Source organism: Aphidius gifuensis, linkage group LG1, assembly GCF_014905175.1.
Source record: "Aphidius gifuensis isolate YNYX2018 linkage group LG1, ASM1490517v1, whole genome shotgun sequence".
Taxonomy (NCBI): Eukaryota; Metazoa; Arthropoda; class Insecta; order Hymenoptera; family Braconidae; genus Aphidius; species Aphidius gifuensis.
In genome coordinates, this window is record NC_057788.1 from 10365549 (window position 1) to 10382900 (window position 17352).

The 17352-nt window shown below is 26.7% G+C and overlaps 3 protein-coding genes across 3 annotated transcripts; 2 read left to right on the top strand and 1 right to left on the bottom strand.

The window, feature by feature from the left end:
* Positions 1 to 642: 642 nt before the first annotated feature.
* On the top strand, positions 643 to 1722 carry LOC122847761 (gamma-interferon-inducible lysosomal thiol reductase-like). Its single transcript, XM_044145618.1, is given in 4 exon segments — positions 643 to 924; positions 1001 to 1180; positions 1247 to 1504; positions 1569 to 1722. Coding segments are annotated over 4 exon segments (636 nt in total). The 5' UTR covers positions 643 to 819; the 3' UTR covers positions 1662 to 1722.
* Positions 1723 to 1809: 87 nt separating this feature from the next.
* On the bottom strand, positions 1810 to 3467 carry LOC122847760 (splicing factor 45). The gene is made up of 3 exons (XM_044145616.1): positions 3180 to 3467; positions 2259 to 3098; positions 1810 to 2181 (listed from the first exon to the last, which is right to left on the bottom strand). Exons 1-3 carry the CDS (start codon positions 3294 to 3296, stop codon positions 1894 to 1896), a joined length of 1245 nt encoding a protein of 414 aa, XP_044001551.1. The 5' UTR covers positions 3297 to 3467; the 3' UTR covers positions 1810 to 1893.
* A 5209-nt stretch (positions 3468 to 8676) lies between these two features.
* LOC122847762 (putative uncharacterized protein DDB_G0277255) lies at positions 8677 to 16981 on the top strand. The gene is made up of 5 exons (XM_044145619.1): positions 8677 to 8952; positions 14393 to 14613; positions 14955 to 15425; positions 15508 to 15833; positions 15923 to 16981. The coding sequence occupies exons 1-5, from the start codon at positions 8889 to 8891 to the stop codon at positions 16587 to 16589; spliced, it is 1749 nt and encodes a 582-aa protein (XP_044001554.1). The 5' UTR covers positions 8677 to 8888; the 3' UTR covers positions 16590 to 16981.
* The last annotated feature ends 371 nt before the right edge of the window (positions 16982 to 17352 follow it).

Sequence of the window (17352 nt, forward strand, 5' to 3'; positions counted from 1 at the left end):
GTGAATTTAAGAACACGGTAAAAATTTGATATATGTTGTTTTTTTTTTAACATTTTTCGACTTTCCCGTAAATGTACACGTTAAAAGTTGTTGACTTTAAACATTAATAACTATTTTACTAGCAGGTATAGACTTCTGAAATTTTGGCATAAAATGGATAACTATTTCATAAACCTACTCTAAAAATTTAATAAAAAGTTAAATAGAATCGAGTGTTGTTCGAACTCCCTTAATAGCCATAATTTAATATTTAATAGCTATTGGAAAATGTATCTAAGGAAAGGATGTGACTAGATACATAGGATTAATCTAGATTAAGAAATTATTTATTTGACAACATCCTCTTCTCAGAAGCATTTGCCAATAGCTTTTTCATTAATTAATTATGGCAAAAATAGCTAAGGAAAGGAGTGGCCAAATAAATTAATTCTTAGTCTACATTAATTACTCAGCCATTTTGCACAATAATTTTAATTGAATATAGAAAATATTACTGAGGGATTAATTTAGACTAAAAATTAATTTATTTATTGCAAAATTCGAGTGATTTAAAGTTTGGCGCTTTTATTGGCTCTTCGTATTAAAAAAATGGCGCTTTTCGGCTAAGCACCGTGTTTTCAATACCAAATTACTCTGTTTTTTATTTTTAATAAAAGTTTTAATGTGTTAAAAATGAACTGATAACAAATTAAATATTATCTACGATACTTAAGCAACATAATAAATAAGCATTACATTGTTCTATAAACATTTACTCTATGAATTAAAAATAGCACATTTATTAGTTGTTATTTTTTTTATTTATTTATTAAATCAACCATGGGGCGGGTAAAATTTTTAATTCGCATTTTAATTTTTCTATTATCAATAGTGTGTATATGGATTTATGTTAAACATTGGAATTCTGATGGACAAACACCTCCAGTAAGTAAAAAAAAAATAAAATTAACTTTACATATTTAATTAAAAAAAAAAAAAAATTAATTAAATTTATTTACAGCCAAGGCGTAGACTAGGTCCAAATTCTTTGAAGGAAGAATATCAAAGGGTTGTTATTGGTGTTTATTATGAAGCACTATGTCCAGACTCTAAAAATTTTATAATACGACAATTATTACCAACGTATAAAAAATTGAAAGACCAAGTGATAATTCAATTGATTCCTTATGGCAAAGCAAAGGTATGTTAATATTAAATAAACAAATGTTAAACAAATTATATACTAAATTATTATTAAATTATCTAGACTGAAAATACATCAGATGGTCCAGAATTTGACTGTCAGCATGGACCAACAGAATGTGAAGCTAATATGATACACTCATGTGCAATTGAAGTATTACGTGATCAAAATTTAGTATTAAAATATATTTTTATGATCTTCATCAATAACTGTGGCTTGGATCAGTACCATTAGACAGCTGATATTACAAAAAAATATGGACACATGACAAATATGTTAAATCCATCAATGACATTTGTTCCAACAATTACACTAGATTATGTAAGTTATTTTCTATTTTAAATATTAATTAATATTTATTGCTTTCTTTTTATTTTTCTTGCAGAATCGAATGGAAGATAATCAAGCAGCTTTATTGAGAGATTTATCAAGTGAAGTTTGTAAACGTTTTACCATAAAACCAAGTGAATGTTTATAAATGTTAAACTGATAGAAATTTTAAACAATTCTACTTAAAAAATTTATCGATTAAATAATTTGTTCAGTTTTTATTTTTTCATGTAAAATTATTATAAAATAATAATAATAATAATTTGTCAAATAATTGTTACAAAATACATTGTAAATATTTAAATGACAAAAAGAAAAAATTTTTTTATTAAATATACACATTTGATTATAAAATTATAAATATTTAATTATTCAAGTATTTAATCCATTAATTGTAAATTATCCAATTTTTCACATGAATAAAAACCAGCTCTAACTTGTCTACCACCAAAAAATCTACCATTTAAATCAACAACAGCTTTAATAGCACTTTCAATTCTTTTAAATTCAACAAATATACGAACAGCTTCTTCTGGTACAACATCCATAACTTCATGAATTAAAACTCTTATAACATCACCATATTTTGTGTTACATTCATCTTTAACTTCTGGTTCAAGATCTTCATCAACTTCACCAGGTCCAACCATATTTCTCAATAAAACAACCTTTAACAAAAATATAAAAATTAATTTAGAAACAAAAAAAAAGATTAAAAAACAATAGTTAAAAATTATCAATTTACTTTGCTTGGTGATTTCATAATTTCTGTAATACTTGGTTCTTCAGATTGTGCTGTTTGTGATGATGATGCTGGTGATGGTACAAATGGTGGTGGTGGTGGCATTAATTGTTCACGTTCACCAACAATTCTACCACCACGTTTACTTGTTTTTTCAACTTGTAATGCAACAGACATACCCTGTTCTTTTTTACCAAGACCTTGTCCTTCTTTAAAACCATATTTAGCCATTATTTTAGCAGCAACTGATGATGTTGCATAACCCATACCAGGTGTTCTAGCTGGTGTAGCTGGTGATGATGATGATGATGATGGAATTGTTGCTTGTGATAAATCAGAAGTATCAACTAATGATGGTGGTGGTGCAATTGCAGCACCACCACTCATATTTCTTGATGGTGGTAAACGATCATCATCTCTATCTGGTGCAATCATTGTATTTGTATTACCCATCATCATTTGACCATCATCATTTTTTGGTAATAAATCTCTACGACGTTTACGTTGTTCACTCTCTTGATCATATTCACGATCACGTAAATCACGTAATTCTTTGACAACTTTTTCATATTCATTTGGCCACATTGGATCATATTCATTAACAACATTCCAATCAAATTCACTATTAATCAATGAATTTGTATCTGTTGTTGGTCCTGCTGCTGTTGTTGTTGTTGGTGATATTGTGGAGGTTGTTGTTGATGTTGTCGTTGATGATGGAAATATGTTTGTTGATGTATTATTATCATCATCACTAATACGTTCATTATTTGTTGTTTTTGTTTTTAAATCAATTACTGGAGGTAGTACAGTTGATACTTTACGAAATTGTTCACGTTTTGGCTTTTTAAATCAACAAAATATATATCATTAATATTTTTTAACATAACATTATTTATTTATTTGTAATTAGCAAGAAATTACCTGTGTGACTGCTGCTTTTTTAAGTTGTAATTGTGATTGAAGTAATTTTATACCTGATGACCAACCAGCAACTTTATCAGATGCTCTGTGTTTATCAAAATCATCGTAGAGAGACATTGTTTGTTTATTTTATTTTTTAATTAAATTGGATCTTGATTTATTTGTTTACAATATGATTTACACTGATTTACACACTGGATAAAACTGGAAGGTGAATTCTTACGTCACAAGTGTATTTACATTTTATAAAACATTGCAAGTTTATAAATTACTGTAAATTACAATCAATTGCAATCATAACCTTTTTATTCAAACAATAACAACAATATGATATGGTTATAAAGGAATTTATTTTATCAACTAAATATATGTTTAGTAGAATACAACCTCTAGAGAGGTCTCTTGTCTCCTTGACCTTGTCCACACCAGTCCACACTCCACACTGTTCAAAATTGTGTTTGAAAATCAACGATCGATGAGATCGAGGGATCTATATTAATTAATATATTACATTATGCCATTATCCGCCAAATTTTTATACCATATTATGAGACAATGCTTGGAAAATTTTGTCAAAATCTGGAGAAATTTCGGCATTTTCCAAACGTAAAAAAAAAAATCAGTTAAATGATGAAAATAATATGTTATATATATCATATTATTGTCACGAGTTATAACTAATAATTATTGTGAATCTATATTTGCTATGTAGAGAATCATTAAATAATTTTAATTATGAGTCAATATGAAAATCAATATAAAGATGAGTTGTTACAGGACTGGTTTTTTTGTCCACAGTTACAGTTAACTGGTAGTTGAAAAAGTTAAACTTTCAGTTTGATAAGTAGTGGTTAATTTTCTTAACTATTGGTTAACTGAAACTATGGAAGAAAAAACCAGCCTGAATTTGGAACATTCAGTGCAACACACATCGTGTAAAAGTTATTGTTATTTTTGATATTGTACGAATACAATAGATACGAGACATATAAAAACTCATAAAAATTGCACTATATTACCAAAGACTATTCAAAAAGAATGCTCTATTATAAATCTTAATTATATATTTTGCGATAGATTTTCATTCGCAACTCGACTATGTATACATCTATATAGATTAAACTGACTAAACTATATATAGTAAAAATTATTTAAACGACTTAGATAGTTAGATCAACGCACATTTACACGAGTGATTCGGATATATGGTATATATAGCATTCATATGTGGTACACATATTTAAATGAATCTATTTACAAAGCCTCAAAAAAGACACAATCATCCTGGTGGAAATATTTCTCCGCTGTTTTCCATTTTTGACCATTGTCGGAGAAATTTTTCCGGCAATCAGTCAAAAACGGAGAGATGCCGGAAAAACAATGGAGAAATATTTCCACCAGGATAATTATGCATTCTTCGAGGGTTCCTATATAATTTTTATAGAAAATTTATTTTATATATATCCATCATGTCAATCTCAAAACGTGTTATACAAATGAAATTCTATTTTTCATTGTTTATCCTGATAGAATTATTTAATTCACTGACAAAATTTAGTGCACTATTTTTGCTGAGATTATATAGTACTTGTCTGGTAAATCTTCACAACATTCTTCTCGAATTCATTAGCGATTGTAATTAAAATTATAATGTAAGATAATTTTAAATACTCAGTATACTTTGAACTTATTTGGTAATGTGGTTAAGGATGAAATTATTTCAATCACAATATTTACAAGAAAGAGACGCAATGTTAATATAGACACAAGTGTCATGACTCTCCACCTATAGTATATTGTATATAGACAAACGAATGGATTAACTATAGATGTAGAGTTATGACACTTATGTCTTAACTGTGTCCTGAATAGTACAGGACCATCAGGCATATTATATGTAGGATTATTTACAAATAATTTGCCTCAATTTTTTTTCTATATTTTGCACATATTTTGTCGTATCTCGGTTCTTAAATGTACATAGAATAAAGTACCAGTGAATCTTCATTTTTGTTAATGCTTAAAATAAAATCACTAAATAAATTTGGAACATACCTATATGATTATTAAATAATCTGATATTCTGAAATATCTGTTTCAAAATTTCACTGGCAGAAAAATATTTCCTGCAATGATTCTATTGCAACAAAGTGCAGGACAGTTCCTATTTTTTACTCCAAAATTCCAAAAATGAATTGACAAATTTATTGTTATTTCAGAGGGTTACAAATTCAAAATTGTGGTTACAAATTGCCCTGTCCTTCCCTGCATTAGAACTCTTACTTTATCGAAGTTATTCCAAAATAAAAAAAACCAATTATTTGTTAAAACACCATGCAAGTGTTAACTAACATTTTGGAGTAAACTATTTTTTCAACTAATTTGTAAATTTAAAATCCCTAAAATATTATCAAAAATTAATACACTTTTAATTATTAATTATTAAAAGCATACACATTTTTTTCTGCTTCTTTTTTTTTCATCATAATCTTCTCATTTTTTGCACTAGCTCTCAGCGCTCATTTTAAATGTTTTTTTTTCGATATATATTTTCATGTTTCATGAAACCTGGTGTTATCTCTGTTGAATATACATATATGTATAGCGTGGCAGCAAAACGAACGGCAGAAGGTGAATAGTATTGTGGTAGTTTATGTGTTAGTGACGGTGAAGGAAGAGAAGGAAGAGGAAAGCTGGCTGAATGCTTTGTCGGCGCCCGCGGCTTACATCAAAAAGACCGACTCACTGTGCTGCATTCTCTCTCTTTTTTCATCGTTTCTTCTCTTTTAAATTTCATATACTTTTTCTCTTTTTTGTATTCACCAACACAACTTGTCATATATTTTATTCTCTCTCTGTTTCATTCAAGCATATATTCAACTATCTCACCTGCTCTTTTACTATGACCTTTTTATCATTTCTCTCTTGCTTTTCCCCTCTCATCTCCCTTCATCAACATTTGATTATTTCTTTCTCTTTTTTTTTTTTTTCTTGCAATATATACGACCCTCGAGGCCTCGACGCCCCTTTCCGGCAAACCGCATACTGCCATGCTTTTACTCCATGTGGTGATGCAAAGAGCACTGAATCCATCGGGGCCCATCGGGGCTAAATTCAACGCGCCAAACAACCAACAAGAGTGAGCGGCCTCGCGGTAAAACCGTATTATAGGCTTCCCTATATCCTGTCCTACAGAACGGCCCACAACAACACGCCAGTTTAAAAAATAAAAAAAATATATTTTTTTTAAATTTTATTATTATTTTCTTACATGTATGGTTTTTTTTTTTTTATTTTTCTATAGAACATAAATACTATTCAATCCTTTTTCTATTCAAAAAAATATTTTTTTTTTTACATTTATAATTATGTTTATTATTTAAATTTTATTTTGGAGTATAAATTTTTTTTTTTTATAGCATTAAATATGTTCAATTTAATATATAATTATTTTTGTTTTTATTTTTCTTGCACAGTTTTTATATACCGTTGGAGTATAAACTATAATTTTTATTTTTCTTTGCTCCAAAAAATCTACTTTTTTATCTCATTGTCTCGGGGATCCTTCGATTCGTCTCACTCTGTTCATCTTTTTTTTTTTTTTCTTCAAGATGAAAAAGAATAAGAAGAAGATGAAAAGAAAAGGAAAAAAAAAACGATAACTCCCCGACGCCGACTTTCCGACAAAGGGAATAAAGAAAAGAAACAACTAGCCACGGGTTTTTGCTATATATGAGATTGTATATATATGTTGAAAGACTTTGAGAATTGTGGAGGATGGTGTGTCCATTGGTATGGACAAAATATAAAAGTTTAAGACACCATAGCATAGTCGGCATCACATACTATTGCCGGAGCCTTTGCCTTATTCATTTTTTTATTTTCTACGGTCTTCTTCATTTATTTTTTATTTGATTTAATGTACATGTGGATCTACTTGCATGTATGGATGGTATTATTTTTTTATTTTACCTCATGCCATGAAAGGTAGATAAGGATAAAAAATATATAATAAAAAGAGTGAGAAATAAAATATTGTTGCCACACCAGTGGCGTACTCACTCCATAGTTGCCACAGTAATCCTCAATTTACTTAACATCTATACAATGTATATATATTTTTTAAATTTCATTTCACATAAATCAATGATTTATATATTTGCAAATACAATTTGTCTATAAATATCAAAAAAAATAAAAAAATTATTATTCACTCCTTTTAAATACATGACAAATTTAAATGTCTATTTTTTGTTTTTTAAATTTAAATACCTTAAAAAAAAATTTATTAATTTAAATATAACTGGAAATTTAAAGTTTGCATCTGTATTTTTTAATCTGCAAAAAAAATTAAATTTGTTTTTCCATTGTATATTCTTCCTGAGGCGAGTAAATATAAAAAAAAAAAAAATTTTATAATAATTTATAAATAATAAAAATCATAAAATAAATTAATCGTTGATATTGGAATAAGGAAAAATAAAAATTGTTTGGGGGACGACCAGTCGGGGTCCGTTTGATCTTTTACCGACAATTTTTTTTTTTTTATATTTTTTTATTCTTCTTCTCTTCTCTTTCGTTATTTATACTTTTTTTATTTTTTTCTTGTCTCATTTTATTATCTCTTTTTTCACTCTGTCATGAAGTGTACATCAACGAATAGACATTTGTGTTTATATTCTTTGATCTTCAATGACGTATTTTATTTTTTTTTTTTAATTAAAAAAATTTTTATTTGCCACAAATTTTAATGACCAAGACAGTTTTCTAATTAATTTTTCAATTTAAAAAACACAGACAGCTGCATTTATATATATCTGTAATTTATTTAATTTAAAAAACACCCAATAATATTATTAAATATCTATCAACTTTTTTTATTCAAAAAAAAAACAAACTTAATATACATTTTAGCATATTTTGCTTTCACTGTGTAGTATGAAAGCCCCAGCAATAAATATATTTTATCTATGTAATTGTCATCAAGTGAAAAACCTTCATTCTCAGACAGACTTTCCACCAGCATTTAAAAAATAGATAAAAATAGTAATGTAAAATTTTAATGAGCCTCCATGAGCCAAAAACAATCATCAAGAAAATTATTTAATCCTTCATAAAATTAACAAAAATTAAATCTTAAAAATTGAGTAAAAAAAAAAAAAAGTTATAAATAATTAAACAACATATAATATCGTATTAAAAATAATATATTTTTATAAAAAAAAAATATAAATAGTTTTGTGTATGTGGTCCAGTGGCGATGCTGTTTTTTGTTACACTCCTGAACAACAAAAGTGGGGTGTAAAAGGCGAGGCGGGAACGTGGTTGAGCTGAGGACGATCTCTCGTGCTACAGCAGTTCATCCACGGTCTTTCTTGACTCAACAACTTTACTCCAAAATTTTAACTAAAAAATATAAATATATTTATTATTAATATAATAATAATTTTTATTAGTTTTTATAAATATCTAGTGATTAAATTAATTAATAAATAGTGAATTGTGAAAATAAAAAATTATTTTAATAATTTTATTGTGAAAAATTTTAATACAAGTGTTTTATTTGTGTATGTGTTTATATTTAAAATAATAATACTGTGTATTTAAAGTGAGGCATCAATATTGGATTAAAATTTGGATTAATAATTATTTAAAATTATTATTAAAAAAAAAGTGGACAGTCTTCGTGGCTGTACGTATGAAGGTCCCATGGCTACCGGATTGGTGAAGTGGTGGCGAGCTAGATTCCTCGCTGGCTACAAGCCCTTTTCCGGTAATTTATATAAAACAATTTTGTTTTATTTTTTTAATATCACAAATATTACATATTTATCATAAAAACATTATACAATAGTTTGAAAAACATGCATACTATTTAAATGCAGTTTAAACTTGTTTAAAAAAATTATTAATTTTCATCGAAATTAATGGATATTTAAAATTATTATTTTATTATTATTTTCGGCAATTTTGACCCGAAACAAATCGATTGGGGTCGCGACAACGACAACCAACGCGTTTTGTTGTTGTGACTGTATCTGTCTATAACCACAATTCACGCAACCGCATTTAAAAAAAATTTTTTTTTATTTAAAAAAAAAAAATAATAATTTAAAAAGAAAAAAAAAAAATAGTTTATTTGAATATTTTATTACAATGTTGTACTTGTTTTTTTTTTTATTATGATTTTATTTTTTTTCCTTTTAAATATTTTTTAATGGTTAGTCAAGTATAAGTGTGTGTACAATATACACAAGTGATATCGATTTTCACTGTAGTAATAATACAAAGACTTGAATGAGAGCACGGCATTCCGGTTGATCGTTCTCCAGGAATTTTGTTTCTTCGATCTACCATCTGGCATCGACTATAAAGCACTCCGGATGTCTCGGCGAGTCTCTTTGCCATCATGTTTTATTTTTTTTTCTTTTTTATATATTTCTTTTTACATTTCTTTTATCTTTATTTTTCTCTTTTCTAACTCCTCCCAGTCATTTCCTTTGAACATTTACTTGGCAAAAATAAAAAAGAGATAAATTTAAAACACGTAATCGTTTTTTTTTTTACTCTTGTTTTTAACATTAAGGGATTTTATGTGGTTGTTTTTATTCAACTCAAAAGAGTACAGGATCAAATGAAAAATAAAGAAAATTCTTTATATTTTTAATTAACAAAAAAAAAAAAAAACCATATAATATGCAACATTATACATATTTATACTTTTTTTTTTTTTTCACTTAATTTACCTTTGTGTTTATTTTCCATGTTGATTCACCCTTTAAAAAAATACAAGGGGTGTATCTACCTTTATAATAATAAATTATAATGTAGTCTATTGTCGTGGTGAAAAAAAAAAAAAAACGATTGTATTGAGCATGTATACAAGCCACCCTGTGTAACCATATTCTGTTTGATGTTTTAAAAAGAGTAAGTGACTTTTACCGTGAGTAATATTATACACACAACAGCTCATATAGATATAATGAATAAAAAAAAATAAATAAATTCTTTGTATCGTAATTGAGGAGGGGTTTTTTAAACAATAAAAATATGAAATTTAAAAGAAATTTCAATACAAAGTTAAAAAATAATTACAACTAAAAGTAAACAAGATAAAACATTAAAAATTGAGTCAAATAATTGCAAGGATATTTTGGTTTTTAACCCTTTTTTTTGAATTCAATAGAGTGGATAGAAATCACTAGTCAAAGAGACGTTAACTTTACGTATTTTATTTTTTTTTTACTATTATATTATGCCCATTTGAAATAATTTTAAATAAATTCAAACTCTTGTAACGGAAGTACATAATCAGACAATACTCCAAAATAAAAAAATAAATAAGCATCTAATTGTCTGAGTATTTATACATTCCACTTCCGTATATGATCAGACAATATATTGAGAAAGCTAATTGACCATATTTATTATGCATCTACTTGGAATGTTTGAATGTACTTAACATTTGTACAGTTGGTCAGGAAAATTATTATTTTTATTTATTTTTGCAAATAACATGTATAATTTCCCTTGACTGATATTGTATTTACGATATTTATTTTATTTTTTTATTTATCTCTCAAAGAAGATAAAAGAAAATTAAAATTTTCTTCAAAGAAAAGAAGAAAAAGTTGTCTAACTGTCTCGACATTATTGTTATTTTAAATATTATTTCAAAGCAGGCAAACATTGTGCTTACATGTGTTGAAATATATATTATTCAAAGGAAAATTCTTTTTAAAATATTTTTCTTTTTTTTTATCTTCTCATTCTGAGGAGTAACTTAACACTAGAATTCTTTTACTATCACGCTTCAGCCACGATAAACGTTGCCGCCGTTTCACGTTGCTCTCTGAGTCTCGGGTTTATTTGCGACATCCCATTCATATGCAGGCCTTTTTTTAAATCTTTTTTTTTATCTTGTCGTTTTTTTTTTTTTTTTATGCCTCTTTTCTTTCTACGGCATGTTTATATTCGACGACCCTATACTCTCCCTCCTTACATATATACATGACATACATTTTTATTTATTTATAATATATATCTCTTTTTTTTTTATTTAATTTATTTTTTTTTATTATTAAATTCTTTCATACGACTTGTATTACATCAGTTTGTTTATCTATTTATTTATTTATTTATTTATATATACTTATTAATATTATTTATTTATTTTTTTTAAACCGGAAAAGAATACATTCCATCTAGTCAATGAACTTCCTGTTTTTTATTTATATTATTTTTTTCTATGAAAATATATACTCCGAAATAACGGTTTTAAATATGATTTTTTTTTTTTAATTTTTGTTTTATCATTACCATAAGTATTAAAAAATTTATTTTGTATTTAAAAAAAATAATAATATAATCAAATGAAGAGTTTTTAAAAAAAAAAATTGTGTAATTAAGAAAAATTCTTGGAATTGTCGGTTAGTAAGAAGAAGGTTTTTAGCTCCTGGGGTACGCAATATCCAATACAAATCTTCGTGGTATGGTATATAATGTGTATATATATATGTTGAGGCAAAAGGACCTCCTCGAAATTCCGGTCCCTTTCAAAATGGTCCGGCAAACAAGCCGACCAGTCGACGACTGTCGCCGCACCTTTTTTCCTTTTTTTTTTTTTTTTCTCTCTTTTTCTTCTTATTCCAATTTTTTTTTTTTTTGATATATTATTATTATTTTGTTTTTTCGTTTTTACCTCACAGCGTCTCACCTGCAGACGCCAGGGGCACTCATAGACGATAAATATATCCTCTGAGTTTTGTCGCGCCTTGGAGCCATAAATCCCCAAAAACTGAGAATGAATATACCTTACAATAACTCGGTAAATGGAACGATAAAAGAAAAAACGAAAAAAAAAAAGCGGCAGTCACCCTAGTGATGTTTCTCTAACGAGGAAAATTTTTTTTTTTTTCCCTCGTCAGAAACCGACTACATGGGCGGTTCTCCTCCCTTTTTTTTTTTTTTAAAGGGAAAGAAAATAATATAGGAAAAAAAGATAGAAATATTATACCATTTAATTTTTGGAGTAGATAAAAATTAGAACCATCTGTCTTTCGAAATTTTCCATTAATTTATATTGATCCTACTGATGCATCATTTATTGCGGTTATATATTTGAAAAAAAAAAAAAATAGTAAAAAATAATTTTTACATAAAATAATAATCGAAATGGAGTTAGTATTTTATTGGCTGTTATTTCGTAACTCATGTTTAAATGTTTTTTATTATTTTTTTTTCGAAATATTATTTCTGGTCAGTATATATGGATAATGGTACATTGAGATGATGATGGAGTCTCGGTGGATGAGAAAGATGGTTAGATGTATATAGAGAGAAAGGAAGGTTATTCAAGATTGTCGGTTGAAAGAGAGGTAGAAAATATATATAGGGATAAGTCTCAAGCAAAGTGGAATAAGAGGCGTTTTGGTTGGGGACTTGCTTCCTGGAAACCAACAATAATAGCGGCTCCAAGATGAGAAGAAGAAGAATAAAAAAAATAAAGAAGAAGAAGAAGAGTGTTGCCTTCGGCTGCTGTTGCCGCCGACGACGACGACGACGACGATGAACAAAGTTTTTCTGTTAGTTGTTGATCTTACTTCTTGGAAAATACATATACACCTAAATTGTATTCCCTAAACTCTTAAAATTTAAAAAAAAAAAAATACAAAATTATGTTGATTTTTTTTTAAAAAACATTTTTTATTAATGAAAATATCTTTGTTTTCATTTTTTTTTTTGGCTTCAAACCACATGGGGTTGATAAAAAATGAGCAAAAAAAATAATCAAGATCTTTATTTTTATTGTTTAATACTGCAGTGGTTTCGAATTGACCTCATTATTATGTTGACTACGTTTCTGGGTTACATAATGAATTCTTTTTTTTTGCTCTTTCTGTTTTAGATATTATTTTTATATTCACATTCTTCTTTGTTATTTTTTTATTTTTTTTGCATACCCAGGAGCATTCATGATTTTTTTTATTTTTTCATAATAAAAAAAAATGCATATTTTCTTGTATTTGATATGCAATTTATAAGATATTTAGTCAGAGGTCATTGTGGATACTTGAGAGCGTTATATTTCACGAGATAGAGCACCTTCGTATTTTCTCTTTTAATATCCCGCTGGGTTAGTTACTTTTGCTTGAACTCTTGTTATTTTATATATTGTACAACAAGCAAATATTTCTTTCATTATTATTATATTTAAATATTACTAAAAACCTCTTGATATATCATTTTAAAAAATTATATTTTTTATAATTTTGGAGTAAAAATAAGTGTTGAAAAAAATCACATGAAAGTTAGAAAAACCAAAACACACAATTTTAGAAATGAGTTTAGTTTTTTTTTATGTATTTTTATTTTTATCTTTATGTATGATATTTATTTATTTTTTTTTTAATGGTTTAAATAAAAATAAATAAGCAGTACATACTCGCGTTGATCTCACAAACGAGTCCATGAGGTCTCTGAAAGATGAAAGAACCTGAAATACCACTGAGGATAGTCATGCTCGGAAAAATGTTGTATAATCTTTGATTTATCGGTGGACAAACGAGAGGATATACTTTCGTCTATACATATATAAATATGTGTGTACATATAGATATATAAATTTAGTTTAATGTTAATGTGTATATATATTTTTTTATGTCTATCTCATTGGTACTACAGTGAGACAGACACACAAGAGTTTAAATAAGCATTTTAGTAAAATAGTTGTAGTGGATAGAAAAAAAAAAAAAAAAGGAGAATAAGAGAGCCAAGATGAGACAGACAAGACAAGCCATTCTACAGAAAAAAAAAAGAAGAGAAAAATGAAAGAACTTTATATATTGCTTGGTATATTAATGTGCATGTGTGTCTGTGTGTTGTTAAGAGCGGTCACTTGAAAGGCTTCGAAGAAAAATTTTTAGAAAGAATATAACGTTGATGCCGGCCATCCAAAGAGGCATAGCATATAAGCATCATACTGTATAAAACCCCTGGTGATTATCCAAGACTATAGTAAATAACCAAGACTACCAGTTAATGCTAAATTCGAAATTGCTAAATGCCCCGAGAACGTATTATCCCAGCATTCACATTTTTCACTATAAGATTAATCATTTTTTTAAATTTTATTTAGTAAATTTATTCAATTAAAAATTACATGAAATAATTTAATTTAAATTTATTTATTTATTTGTTTTTTGCTTTTCTAGTTGTTGGTGGTATTGCTGAGGGCAGTGATTCAGAAGAATTATTAGGAGCTGGTGTACCATCACCATGTTCAAGTCCATCTACACCATTACCAGCAACATTACTTGTTGTTACACCAGATACAATACCAGCTGTAACATCACAAGCATCAACACAAAATACTCAAAATGATTGTGAACAACAAACAAGCATTCCTAATGCAACACGACAACTCAACTTTGAGGTATATATTTTTTTATTTTTTTTTTACTGATTCTTTTTTTTTTCAAATAGAAAAAACCCACACAAGCCGACACAAAAAAAATATGTATAAAATCTATCTATCTTGTGTGACTAATGCTGAATAAAAGTGACCCAAGAATTTTTTTTCTTTTCATCTTTTTTTATGTTTTTTTTTTGAGGAAAAAATAAAAATCCTACGAATTTTCTATTTTTATGTTTTTAAGGGTGTATAGATTTTTATCTAGGACAAATATTTAAAAATGATTTCCAATAATTTTGATTCTAAGAAAAAAAAAAAAAAATAGGAAAATATCTAATTTATTATATTTTTATTTTAATTAGGAGTTTGAATGTGACGTCTCAGTGGCTGAGGGAAATAGAAAGAGACAAGAATTTTCATTTACATTATATGATTTTGATGGACATGGTAAAATAACAAAAGATGATATTGCTGGTTTAGTAACAACAATATATGATACACTTGGTGCATCAATACAAGTACCACCATGTGGTAGTAAAACAATTAAAGTTAAGTTAACAGTATCACCAGATAAAAATACAGCAACAGCATCAACAATGACACCAAATCATAATGCAACATCACCATTACCAACTGCAGCATCATTAGCTGCTGGTACAACAACAACAAGTTTAAATACAAGTACAAAATTGTCAAATAATTTACCAAATAATATTGGTAATAATAATACATCATCATGTTGTCATAATAAAAATGTTAATTCATGTAGTCATGGTAATAATTCAAATCGTAGAATACCAAGAAGACGAAGAATTATTCGTAGTCGTGCTGAGGTAAGATATACTTTTTATATATATTTTTATAACTTTGATATAATTTATGCTAATAGTAAAATATTTTACTTTTATTTTACAGCCAAGACGACTTGTTGAATCGCACAGTGAAGATGATGCTGATAATGTACCACCATTACCAGTATCACAAACAAAACAAGATGAATTAAGAAAAAGAGTTGGACCAGTTCCTAATTTACCATCACCATATTCAAATAGTTCTGAGGGTGATGTTAGTGATGATAGTGATTTATCACCATCTATAACACCATCTATAACACCATTAACACCATTAACACCACTTGTTACAAAACAACGTAAACGAAGTGGCTCAATGCAAAGACAACAATTACTTGAAATAATACAAGCTAATATGGAAAAAAATAATCTCAGTTTTCATGCATCAAGGTATTGATCAATTATTAATTTTATCATATATTTATTATGTTTTATTTAACAATAATAATAATAATTAATTTATTATTATTTCTATTTAGAAAACGATATCAGAGTGAACAACAACAAAGAAGTCCTTACAGTGAGCCAACAAGTCCTTATAATATACAAAAAAATTATCAACAATCATCAGAATCAACACCACGTCAACAAGTAACAACGACAATTTATCATAAACCAATAAGAGATTATTCAAATAAAAATACAACAAATACAAAAACAAAATATCGTATTAATTTACGTAAAAATAGAAATCAACATAATACAACAACAACAACAACATCAACACAAAGAAATAGTAAATTAACACCAGATAAATCATTACGTAATAATTTACAATCATCATCACCAGTTGTTACACAAAATATATTAAATACAGAACCAAATAAACAGTGTAATAATAATATAAATAATAATAATAACAATAATAATAATACAAATAACAATAATAATATTAATAATAATATTAATAATGATATTGATTATTTAAATACATTACAAAGTTTGAATAAAACAAGTAAAAAACATCAATTAAAACATGCTACAAGAGAACAAGATCAAGCAAGAGCAATGTCACAAGTTGTCAAGTGGTTGGAGACTGAATTTAAACAAAAAGAATCAGCAACAAGTGGTGCTAGTGGAAGACATCATGTGCATGAACATATACATCATCATTATCATCATTATGCTGAACCAGCAATTGTTTGAAGATGAAAAAAAAAAAAAAAATGTAAAAAACATTTATTAATGTTTTTCTTTTTTTTTTTAAATTTATAAATGGTTCCATTAATAGACTGATTGACTGACTCGAGGGCCGCAAAATTAATCTTTTTAATTTAATTTACAAATTTTTTTTTTTTTCTTTTGAAAAATAATTAAATGATCAAAGAACTTAATTAATAATTTTATACATATATATATATATATTTGTTTTTCCTAATTTTTATATAATGTACTATATAATTATTTAGAAAAAAAAAAAAAAATTAGGAAGATTATATTTGTACAATTTAGAGTTGGGATATTTTTTTTTTTTAATAATGAAAAAAAATTTATATATATTTTTTTTGGCAATCGAGACTGTCTAGCCGTGCTTGCCCTCCAATGTGTCCAACACAATGTGACAATATTTTCTATATTAGTCTCAGAAAAAAAAAAAGAGTATTAATAAATATATTTAGTAATAATAAAAAAAAAAAAAGAAAAAAAAACATTTTAGCTAAAAATAGAATTTTAAAAAATAATGTAATTGAGGGGAAAATACTAATTAATTGAAAAAAAAAAATAAAGATGTTTTATATTATTAAAATGATTTTTATTTATTTAATAATGTTGTCGGAAATATGTAATTTTGTATAATCAATGTAGATATTTTGTGTAATGAATTATTTTTTTTCTTTTTTGTATTGAAATATTTATTGAAAAAAAAAAAAAAAAAAACAAATCAATTTTTACGTTTTTACTGTGTTTT

Coding starts and splice junctions, on each gene's coding strand:
- LOC122847762 (XM_044145619.1), top strand. CDS start 8,889: ATGGCTACCGGATTGGTGAAGTGGTGGCGAGCTAGATTCCTCGCTGGC. Junction 8,953..14,392: donor TGGCTACAAGCCCTTTTCCG/GTAATTTATATA, acceptor TTGCTTTTCTAG/TTGTTGGTGGTATTGCTGAG. Junction 15,426..15,507: donor TTATTCGTAGTCGTGCTGAG/GTAAGATATACT, acceptor TTTATTTTACAG/CCAAGACGACTTGTTGAATC.
- LOC122847760 (XM_044145616.1), bottom strand. CDS start 3,296: ATGTCTCTCTACGATGATTTTGATAAACACAGAGCATCTGATAAAGTT. Junction 3,099..3,179: donor AAAAAGCAGCAGTCACACAG/GTAATTTCTTGC, acceptor TGATTTAAAAAG/CCAAAACGTGAACAATTTCG. Junction 2,182..2,258: donor TTATGAAATCACCAAGCAAA/GTAAATTGATAA, acceptor TTTTTGTTAAAG/GTTGTTTTATTGAGAAATAT.